This window comes from Patiria miniata, unplaced genomic scaffold (assembly GCF_015706575.1).
Source record: "Patiria miniata isolate m_02_andy unplaced genomic scaffold, ASM1570657v1 HiC_scaffold_28, whole genome shotgun sequence".
NCBI classification, from domain to species: Eukaryota; Metazoa; Echinodermata; class Asteroidea; order Valvatida; family Asterinidae; genus Patiria; species Patiria miniata.
In genome coordinates this window covers 5,155,293-5,165,777 of record NW_024037067.1, presented here as the reverse complement: position 1 = coordinate 5,165,777, position 10,485 = coordinate 5,155,293, and the positions used below count along the sequence as shown (strand labels likewise).

The window sequence follows — 10,485 nt, the reverse complement described above, 5'->3', positions numbered from 1 at the left end:
TTTTTCTAAAGTAGGCTACAAATTTATGTTGTGTAACATCTGAACATTAGTGCATGCGTACATAAACATGAGTGTGCATTGTCCTGGTGTCATCCCAAAAGTTTAATTCTTTAACTCCAACTGGACTACAATTTAACTTTAAGGATTTAAACTATATAATCATTGTCTTGAATTTGTATTCAGTTGAATCGGCATTCTTTCGAAGCCTGTACTTGAGTCTCTCTTAAAGAGTGAAGGCATTAGAACCATAAGCCCACGTTTCTTGGAAGATCCGGTAGTGGCAATGATGCGAATGACATCTACAAGAAGACACAGTAATATCGCTGCCATGGCAGTACTGTAAAAGAAGAATGCTGCGTGCAAACTCCCAGTCGCATCAGAAAGCCAACCTGACAAGGAATAACACAAAACCGAAAATGTCATATCTTTAAGAAACTGCATCCAATCTTTCCATAATTCTTGTATTACTTGTACAAATGAAGGGTAGTCTACTCGTAATTGTGATAGAATACTCCAATTTGACTCCAGAGCTGATTTTCAAGATTGCGCCGCACGAAGAAGGTCTTTGATTACAGTCCAGACGTCTTGTAATTCATCTGGCTTTGGGATACACAGAATGAGTTGTCTATGTACATACCATTGATTTCAACGATGTGAGAAGGTAATGTGTTTGATGACAATTTGCGCAAAGTTTCAAGTGCATTTCATTGCATGGACGGACTTCACTCAAACGATTGAAATGACTTACCTGATAGAGTATCTCCAATGGAAGAAGCTACTCCACTCAGAAATGTTTGCCAGCCAAACACACTGAAAAGTTTGTCGTCACCAAAAGGTAGACACCTCGTCATGACAAGTATCCCCTCGATAGCGCCACCCATTCCAGCTCCCACGATGAACGTAGTGAGAATCTGACCCACGAATGGAGAGACGAAGGGTTCCAGGGCTAATCCTACTGCGGCTACGCCTGCAGCTATTCCTTCAGCGCTACGGACCGAAACCAATTTAACATGCAAAGCCAAAGCCGACAGAACCAGTCCAGCCAGGTTCCCAACCCCCCACGCTGTAGGCAGGAATGATGCCTCTCTGGTGCTCAGACCAAGCGCCAGGCCATTAGGTACTATGTAGACAACCATACCACCGTATGCAATACTGTACATCATTCGTACAGTTGCTACAATCATGAATTCAGCACTCACGAAGACATTGAGAAACAGCGCTGAGACAACTGAATTCCATAGGTTGGATATCTTGGACTTAGTTGGTTTGACTTCCTCCGTAGATTTACCAGGACAGTCAGTACTGTCTATTGCGAGTTGCTCCTCGCGGTCGGGGACTTCTTGATACAAAGCTGCCGGCCTACGTACCAACATGCCTCCTACAACAAGATGGAAACCAAACCCTCCTAGCAGAAGCATTGCCCCTCGCCATCCATACGTGTCCACGAGAACTTGGGTTATTGGGCCGAACAACATCATACCAACAGGAGCCCCGGTAAGCGCGATGAAACCTGCTAAAGGATACTTCTCACGGAAGTAAAAAGCAAGTTCGGCAAGGGTCATCTCCTCCGTAGTCGCTGCCCCTGCCCCTGTTGTGTATAAAAAAAAAACCCGATAAGGCCCAAAAAGTAATGTCGGTCTCTGGTCAGCGCGCGCGTCGATTTTAATCATGCGCGTCAATCTTTTTTTTCCAAAAATGTTCCGCAGTAGCTCCAACAGCGACCTCTATTGCCGCACCTCCTCAATTTTTTTTTTACCAAAGAGCACCAAGGAATGAGAAATTGCACCACGGCAAATGATCGAGAGCACCAAGGCAAATTATGAAGGCCACCAATGTACATATGGACACCAAAAAAGCAAAATAGTAACCCACCTTGTCTGTACAAACCAAGCTTGAAGGGGAAAAAAAGGGGGGGAAAAAGCCGCGTCGCCGCGTCAATTCCGGAACTTTGGTTTGACCAGAGACCAAATATTTTTTTTCGCCTAAATACAGTAATATGTTTTAAGACACCTTAAGCTACAGAAGGAGGGTAGGCTCAATTAAAGCCAATAGGCCAAACTTCCTTCTAGAAGAGCTTCGAAATCCCTCCCATGAAAAACGAATCTTGGCAAATTGTTTTGGGACTGACATGGCTACTGCAACGAACCTACTTTTCATCGCCATTTTCTGCTGTCGGACTTCTCATTCTTGATAGTTGATTGATATGCTTTTTAATATTGTTTAAGTGTTTTAATTGTACCAGTCTTACCAGCGATAACCACAAGTGCAAGAGCCATGATGGTGACACTGTGTGTCAAAGCAGACACCACCAGACCAACTCCGTAGAGTGCACCGCCAACAAGAATCAAGGAGCGAACGCTAAAGTGGCGTGCCAGAGCAGCAGCAAAAGGTGCTGGATGCAAAACAGGGAAACAAAAAGGAACATGATATTAATGTACGTCTACAAAATTATGCATCGGAAGATTAAACTGATACCTGCAATGATATGGTATCAAATTCACAAGCATAAAGGCATTTTTAATGAGTTCAATTTCTTTATAAGTACTCTTTTAAACGCATGTATAGTAAGATATTTACTATAGTCTTTACCAAACGTAATTATTACTGAAACAAATTTTTTTTTATCAACGTTCGATCATTGTTAGTCAGTGTTCATGTTTGTGCATGTATTTTTAATCTTCAACCGGTGACTGGCTGTTATGGCATAAACCCTCCGTACCACAGAAGTTTTTAAATTATCAATGTCATATCCCACATCAAAGCAGTCAAAGTGTGTCAATATAGACGGAAGAAGAATTTCCCTGTCAAATTATAAACCACGACATGTCTGACCTCCTTAAACTAATGCTCTAAATTCTGTAACAAAAAGTACTTTCAACAGAAGGAAATTATGCAAAGTTGCCTTACACAGGGTGTACTGTGCTGCATAATGTAGCGAGACTATGGAGCCGACGACCCACAACTCCGTACCGAAATCCTCCTTCATAGAAGTGATTAGAACTCCCAGAGCTTTCAAATTGGCGTAGACGATGAACTCAGTCACGAAGCAGGCCAGAACGACCGCCCAGCCCCAACCTCCTTCCCGGTAACCCGGACTAGCCGTCGCCATCATTTCCCACTCAGTGATGATACACAGGACGCAAACATTAGGGATGGCTGCTACGCCTATTGGAAAGATCGCTCAGTGTCACAGATCGCTCAGTGTCCCGCCTGGTCTCGCTGTCTTCATGTAGCCATGCGTAACAGTTATTTCTGGCTGTGTTCGAGCAGTCCGTAAAATCGCATTTTATTCCGTTTTGTAGCAGTATTTTTTCAACCATTATAACACAATACAGACCTTACTACACAACGGACGCAAAAAGACTGAAAGACATTCAAGGAAAGCCGGCTGTAGGCCTACTTGGATTAATTCGAGTTATTCATGAGCGAAATTTTTCATGAGCGCACAAACTCGTGTAAAACTCAAGTGTAAAACTTGCGGGTAACCTTAACCGGGTATGCACATTCAACAGGGTATTCGTAATGGCGAAACCGTTTCAGCGACAGTGCTGCCCCCATCTATACACTCAAAGTGACATTAAGCGTGTCACGCTCGAACGCACCCATTCTGCAGTTCCGAAAAGTTGTGAAATATGTTGAAAACTCGGTATTATTGTGGTACAATGCGTGCATTAAAATGAATCACCTTATGGATTTATTGTATACAGCTCGCGTCATTGTAGGCCTGACACGGGCTGTAGATCGTGGAGAAAGGAAATAAAACGCCTGGGATTATGTCCTATTTGGGTCTTCGTTCTTCTTTAGTGTTCGTGTTTGGTTTGGGTTTTTTTCTTCTGGACAATAATTCTGTGAGGCTTTTTTTTTCTCGAACGAAACAACGCATGAACTGCAGAATTGGTACGAACATCAACCCTGAGACAAAGGTGTGCATACAAGAGTGACGTCATAATGACGTCATCGGGTAGCAAATTACGAGCGATTTTAGTTCAAAAAGTGACCGTTTTGTTTCAATAGGGAGGTTTCGCAAGCGAACGGATACGCTTACACTTACGTTTAGCTATCCGTATCCGTTTTTTACTTACGTGTAGCGAGCGAGATATGCGTGTCGTCTGCACGTATGACGTCATACGCCACTCACTATCCGCTAAACGTGCAGACGACACGCATATCTCGCTCGCTACACGTAAGTAAAAAACGGATACGGATAGCTAAGCGTAAGTGTAAGCGTATCCGTTCGCTTGCGAAACCTCCCTAATAATAGCTCATGAACGAAACGTAGAATCATGTTCATATACTTGGTGATCTGATAGACTATGCCTTTAATAGACCCAATCACCCAACAAACCATGCACCCTAAAACAGATACAAAAATATAGTAACATCACAAGTTTTAAAAGATGGTAGCTAACAGTTTTTTAAATAGTTGATTAAATATTTGTATTGATGCAAACATCTAAAATTAGTGTGCATTTTCTATAGTGTATCCTCAAAAGTGTAATTGTGTAACGCTAACTGGACTATACAATTTAACTTTTAGGATTATAATTGTGTAATCATTGTGCTGAATTAGTATTCGGTTGAATCGGCATTCTTTCGAAGCCTCTACTTGAGTCTCTCTTAAAGAGTGAAGGCATTAGAACCATAAGCCCACGTTGCTTGGAAGATCCGGTAGTGGCAATGATGCGAATGACATCTACAAGAAGACACAGTAATATCGCTGCCATGGCAGTACTGTATAAGAAGAATGTTGCGTGGAAACTCCCAGTCGCATCAGAAAGCCAACCTGACAAGGAATCAGACAAAACCGAAAATGTCATATCTTTAAGAAACTGCATCCAATCTTTCCATAATTCTTGTATTACTTGTACAAATGAAGGGTAGTCTACTCGTAATTGTGATAGAATACTCCAATTTGACTCCAGAGCTAATTTGCAAGATTGCGCCGCACGAAGAATGTCTTTGATTACAGTCCAGACGTCTTGTAATTCATCTGGCTTTGGGGTACGCAGAATGAGTTGTCTATGTACATACCATTGATTTCAACGATGTGAGAAGGTAATGTGTTTGATGACAATTTGCGCAAAGTTTCAAGTGCATTTCATTGCATGGACGGACTTCACTCAAACGATTGAAATGGCTTACCTGATAGAGTATCTCCAATGGAAGAAGCTACTCCACTCAGAAATGTTTGCCAGCCAAACACACTGAAAAGTTTGTCGTCACCAAAAGGTAGACACCTCGTCATGACAAGTATCCCCTCGATAGCGCCACCCATTCCAGCTCCCACGATGAACGTAGTGAGAATCTGACCCACGAATGGAGAGACGAAGGGTTCCAGGGCTAATCCTACTGCGGCTACGCCTGCAGCTATTCCTTCAGCGCTACGGACCGAAACCAATTTAACATGCAAAGCCAAAGCCGACAGAACCAGTCCAGCCAGGTTCCCAACCCCCCACGCTGTAGGCAGGAATGATGCCTCTCTGGTGCTCAGACCAAGCGCCAGGCTATTAGGTACTATGTAGACAACTATACCACCGTATGCAATACTGTACATCATTCGTACAGTTGCTACAATCATGAATTCAGCACTCACGAAGACATTGAGAAACAGCGCTGAGACAACTGAATTCCATAGGTTGGATATCTTGGACTTAGTTGGTTTGACTTCCTCCGTAGATTTACCAGGACAGTCGGTGCCGTCAATTGCGAGTTGCTCGTCGCGGTCGGGGACTTCTTGGTACAAAGCTGCCGGCCTACGTACCAACATGCCTCCTACAACAAGATGGAAACCAAACCCTCCTAGCAGAAGCATTGCCCCTCGCCATCCATACGTGTCCACGAGAACTTGGGTTATTGGGCCGAACAACATCATACCGAATGGAGCCCCGGTAAGCGCGATGAAACATGCTAAAGGATACTTCTCACGGAAGTAAAAAGCAAGTTCGGCGAAGGTCGTCTCCTCCGCAGACGCTCCCCCTGCTCCTGTTGTGTATAAAAAAAAAACTCAGATAATACAGTAATACGTTTTAAGACACGCTGAGCTCCAGATGAAGGCTAGGCTAAAGCCTATAGGGACTACTGAACTTCCTTTCTAGAAAAGTTGCTGGATGGAATCCGAAGCTTCGAAATCCCTCCCATGAAAAACGAATCTTGGCGAGAGATATGTAATTCTTTTGGGACTGACATGCCTACTGCAACGAACCTACTCTTTATCGCTTCTGGTGTCGGACTTCTCATTCTGGATAGTTAATTGATATGCTTTTTTAATTTTGTTTTAAGTGTTTTAATTGTACCAGTCTTACCAGCGATAACCACAAGAGCAAGAGCCATGATGGTGACACTGTGCGTCAAAGCAGACACCACCAGACCAACTCCGTAGAGTGCACCGCCAACAAGAATCAAGGAGCGAACGCCAAATATGCGTGCCAGAGCAGCCGCAAGGGGTGCTGGATGCAAAACAGGGAAACAAAAGGGAACATGATATTAATGTACACGTCTAAATGATGGTACAACGGAAGATATTAAACTGATACCTGCAGTGATATGTATCAACGTCACAGGTTAGATACATATCGTTTTATCTACTTGTTTAAATACATGTATAATAAGATACCAACCAAAGTCTTTACCGAAGTTAATTATTACTCTAGACAGAAAGGCTAACCAACGTTTGATCCTTGTAAGTCAGCATTCAAGTATGTGCAGTTCTCTAATCTTCAACCGGTGATTGGCTGTGGCGTCGCCTACCAGAACTTGAAAGGCAGTGTTGTAGAACGTGTCACATGTTACAAATATCTGGGTGTCGTAATTGACAATGAATTGAGTTGGCATGAACATGTGGACTGATTTTATTGTGAAAAAAATTAATTATCGCATGTTTTGCCTCAGGAAACTAGATTCGTTCTATGTTGATCGTAGAATTCTGGCAACTTTTTACGGACACTGTGGTTGCTAGTGTTTGGGGCTACTGTCTGATATGTTGGGTGAAATGTTGGGAAATGTGAAAAAGACCGCATAGATAGAATTATAAAACAAGCAGGAAGGATTCTTGGGGAGTCGCGGCCGTTAGTGGACACAGCATATGAGGATCTGGTGATCGGCAAGCTCACTATGTTACTGAATGAAAAAAATCACCCACTTCACGGACAGGCTTCACGGTGAACAGCTGATCCCAAGGTCTGGTCGTATGCGGGTGCCATATGCTGCGACAAACCGACATCCATCCTCCTTCATTCCTCGTGCAATAAAACATCACAATCTTATGTTCCAGCGTTAATGATATTATATAAGGACATTTTTATCATTTGTTCGTTTTTATTGTTCGTGCAATTGTATATGTAACTGTGTTTTATAATGTGTCGATGTTGTTATTGTATGCGAGCATTTTAAATTACCCCAGTGGGATATAATAAAGATTATTTTGATTTGATTTTGAAACCCTCCGTACCACAGACGTTTGTAATATGCAAACGATATTGCCCAGGCGTGCTACGCGCCCCTTAGGGGTTATTATTAACGTCATATCCCACGCAGTCTCCGAATCCGGTCCATGCACCGGTGAAAAAATGGTTTTAGTCGCCAAACGAAAAAACATATAAACCGGGGTCGCCCGGCATTCCAATCTCTATATATTTTCCTACGAAATTCCAAAATTTCACTCGAATAGAGCATTCAATGTCGTTGGACCAGCTTTCTAAAAACGCTTTTACGAGAGACCAGAGCGCCCTTTTTCACTGTAATCACACGCAGTTTTACCCTCACGCATCAGCTGGGGCAAGCAGTAACTCGGCAAGCGGCAATGCATTACGCAATGACAGCGGTTTTTCTCTGCGTTAGTTACCTCCCTATATCATATGTAAAACTCGTTTTGATTGGCTAAGAAATGTCGTCGGAATGAAAGAAGACTTGAAGCCCATCGTTCTGCTATCCAATTGTATTCGTCGTGACCTAGCGCTGGGATTAGCATAACATTCGCGTGACGTCATGTCCACTGACTAGCTTCTAGCTAGCCGCGCGGTGGATGTGACTGGATTTGCTGTATTTTATGCTCTCTGAACGGAAAAAATATGTAATGTATGAAATGAAATTGGCACTTACTATGTTTTTGCCACATGCAGTGTTCATCCTACATGAACTTATACGGTTTTTCCACAGGAAATTGAAGGAATTCGTCGAAGAAGTTAAGTGCAGTGAAGGTGGTCCGTACCATTACTATATAGGGAATACCATTCGGCACGCGCGCAGCGTGGTCAATTCAAGTGCATGATTGCAAGCCCAGCAGTGTCCGTAATTTATTGGGGATTTTCGTATGGCTAAAATTCATGTGAGATCTTCTTTCAGGTTGCTTTATTTTCTTTGTTGTGTTTTTCACTATGTCCTGTATTTTGCCATAGAGAAAGATGATGTTTCCAATGTGTAGGCCTGTGTAAACACCTGTTGTTTATTGGAGTTACGCGTTGCGGTTTACCCATTTGTCACAATGGACTCTTCGGTACTGGCCACACGCATACTTGCTACACATAGGAGATATGCATGATTGGGCATTGACCCATTCAGTACACACGCGGCGTGTCCCGAAGGTCACATAAACACACAACTGATTTGTTGAGACTTTTAACCATGAAACTTTTCCATATGAGCATTCAACAGTTGTTATATAAATATAGACGGAAGAAGAATTACACCTGTCAGGCGCCACTGTACGACATATGTCTGACCTCCTTAAAATGCTCTAAATTCTAGTTTCAAGAGAAGAATATTATGAAAAGTTTCCTTACACAGGGTAAACTGTACTGCATAATGTAGCGAGACTATGGTGCCGACGACCCACAACTCCGTGCCGAAATCCTCCTTCATAGAAGTGATTAGAACTCCCAGAGCTTTCAAATTGGCGTAGACGATGAACTCAGTCACGAAGCAGGCCAGAACGACCGCCCAGCCCCAACCTCCTTCCCGGTAACCTGGACTAGCCGTCGCCATTATTTCCCACTCAGTGGTGATACACAGGACGCAAACATTTCAGGAAGGAAACTGCCTCTGGTGATGTTAAGACCTCATGCGTAGCGGCCATATTAGAGGGACCGTTTTGTATATTTTAATTGAGTAACAATCAATATACAAATGGTTCATTCAAACGTACCACAGCAAAACAAAGTCATTGCCCTCAAAAATGGTTGCTACGCATACTGGAGAGAATCTTCACAGATCGCCCGGTGTCCCGCCTCGGGTCGTTGATGTTCTCATGTGGCCATACGTAACAGTTGAACATTATTTCTGGCTGTGTTCGAGCAGTCCGTAAAATCGTATTTGAGTCCGTTTTTGCAGTATTTTTTAACCATTATAAGGTCAACTGTATAAGCTCGCGGGTAACCTCATTGACCTCCATAACTAACTCCATTCATAATGGCGAAACCGCTTCAGCTACAGTATATGTTACGCCCACACCTTTCTACCTTACGCCCACCGTCACCTTCCTACACTCAAAGTTACAAGCGTGTCCCGCTCGAACGCACCCATTCTGCCCAATCTGCAGGTCCAAAAAATTGCGAAATATATTGAAAACTCGGCATTATTGTGGTACAATGTGTGTATTAAAATGAATCAACTAATGGATTATTTTGAATATGTCGGGTCATTGTAGGCCTGAGTAGTATAGAATGTGGGGGTTCTGGACCAAAATGGAAAAAATCTGTTGCAAGCCTGGGCACGCCGCTCTCGTTTCTAAAAATAGTTAGGAAAAAATAAAGGGCAATACCCAGCGCCAAATTGCTAGAAAATCTGACGTCAACAACGCGACCTTGAAACACAATAGATATCTGGAGTCAAAAACGCGACCTTGAAACGCGGGGATAAAAAAAATAGCTTCTCTCACTCTGAAAAGGTAGAGAAGCTATTTTTATAACAAAATGGAGAGAAATATAATCAGACCGATGACTACTTGAAAAATATTAAAAACAATATCATTTTTTATTAAAAATACAAATGAATCCTTTACAGAGTAAATACCTCGAGGCATTCGGTCGCGGGGGGGGGGGGGGGGGGGCGGGGAAGGAAAAGGGTTAGCCGCGCATAATAATGATGTACACGCTCTTGTGCTGTCTGCACACAGTCCGCTTGCACGAGGTGCAAAGTATGCGGACGTGGTTGTAACAGGTGTTAACATCGATGTTTTTGTCCAGAATCTGGTATGCATGTCGAATTGATCGGCCCATTAACCTCAATTATTGTGTGATAAGATGCGGGCTTTTTATTGTTCGTAAGTTGTTTATTTTTTATGGCGAAGTGCTATTACAGTCGGGGATTAAATGCCATATTTTTTGAACCGGCCAGCCGATGAAGGATCATCGCTTAATCCTCGGGGCCCGAATCCTCTAAAATATTTCCTTTGTATTGTACGCATAGTGTGACTGACAGCTTACACTACCAACATGCATTGCGCGCGTTAGCGTCCATGTTGGAATTCAATTAGTTACACTCATGGGCATC

At 43.0% G+C, this 10,485-nt stretch overlaps 2 protein-coding genes across 2 annotated transcripts; both read right to left on the bottom strand.

Annotated features, from left to right (window-relative positions):
- LOC119734701 (monocarboxylate transporter 12-like) lies at positions 1 to 3,387 on the bottom strand. The gene is made up of 4 exons (XM_038208239.1): positions 2,908 to 3,387; positions 2,249 to 2,392; positions 749 to 1,588; positions 1 to 389 (listed from the first exon to the last, which is right to left on the bottom strand). The coding sequence occupies exons 1-4, from the start codon at positions 3,110 to 3,112 to the stop codon at positions 160 to 162; spliced, it is 1,419 nt and encodes a 472-aa protein (XP_038064167.1). The 5' UTR covers positions 3,113 to 3,387; the 3' UTR covers positions 1 to 159.
- An 886-nt stretch (positions 3,388 to 4,273) lies between these two features.
- Positions 4,274 to 9,599, bottom strand: LOC119734682 (monocarboxylate transporter 12-like). Its single transcript, XM_038208210.1, has 4 exons — positions 8,778 to 9,599; positions 6,303 to 6,446; positions 5,143 to 5,982; positions 4,274 to 4,783 (listed from the first exon to the last, which is right to left on the bottom strand). Exons 1-4 carry the CDS (start codon positions 8,977 to 8,979, stop codon positions 4,554 to 4,556), a joined length of 1,416 nt encoding a protein of 471 aa, XP_038064138.1. The 5' UTR covers positions 8,980 to 9,599; the 3' UTR covers positions 4,274 to 4,553.
- Between the last annotated feature and the right edge of the window lie 886 nt (positions 9,600 to 10,485).

Coding starts and splice junctions, on each gene's coding strand:
- LOC119734682 (XM_038208210.1), bottom strand. CDS start 8,979: ATGGCGACGGCTAGTCCAGGTTACCGGGAAGGAGGTTGGGGCTGGGCG. Junction 6,447..8,777: donor TGCAGTACAGTTTACCCTGT/GTAAGGAAACTT, acceptor TTTTGCATCCAG/CACCCCTTGCGGCTGCTCTG. Junction 5,983..6,302: donor TGCTCTTGTGGTTATCGCTG/GTAAGACTGGTA, acceptor TATACACAACAG/GAGCAGGGGGAGCGTCTGCG.
- LOC119734701 (XM_038208239.1), bottom strand. CDS start 3,112: ATGATGGCGACGGCTAGTCCGGGTTACCGGGAAGGAGGTTGGGGCTGG. Junction 2,393..2,907: donor TGCAGCACAGTACACCCTGT/GTAAGGCAACTT, acceptor TTTTGCATCCAG/CACCTTTTGCTGCTGCTCTG. Junction 1,589..2,248: donor TGCACTTGTGGTTATCGCTG/GTAAGACTGGTA, acceptor TATACACAACAG/GGGCAGGGGCAGCGACTACG.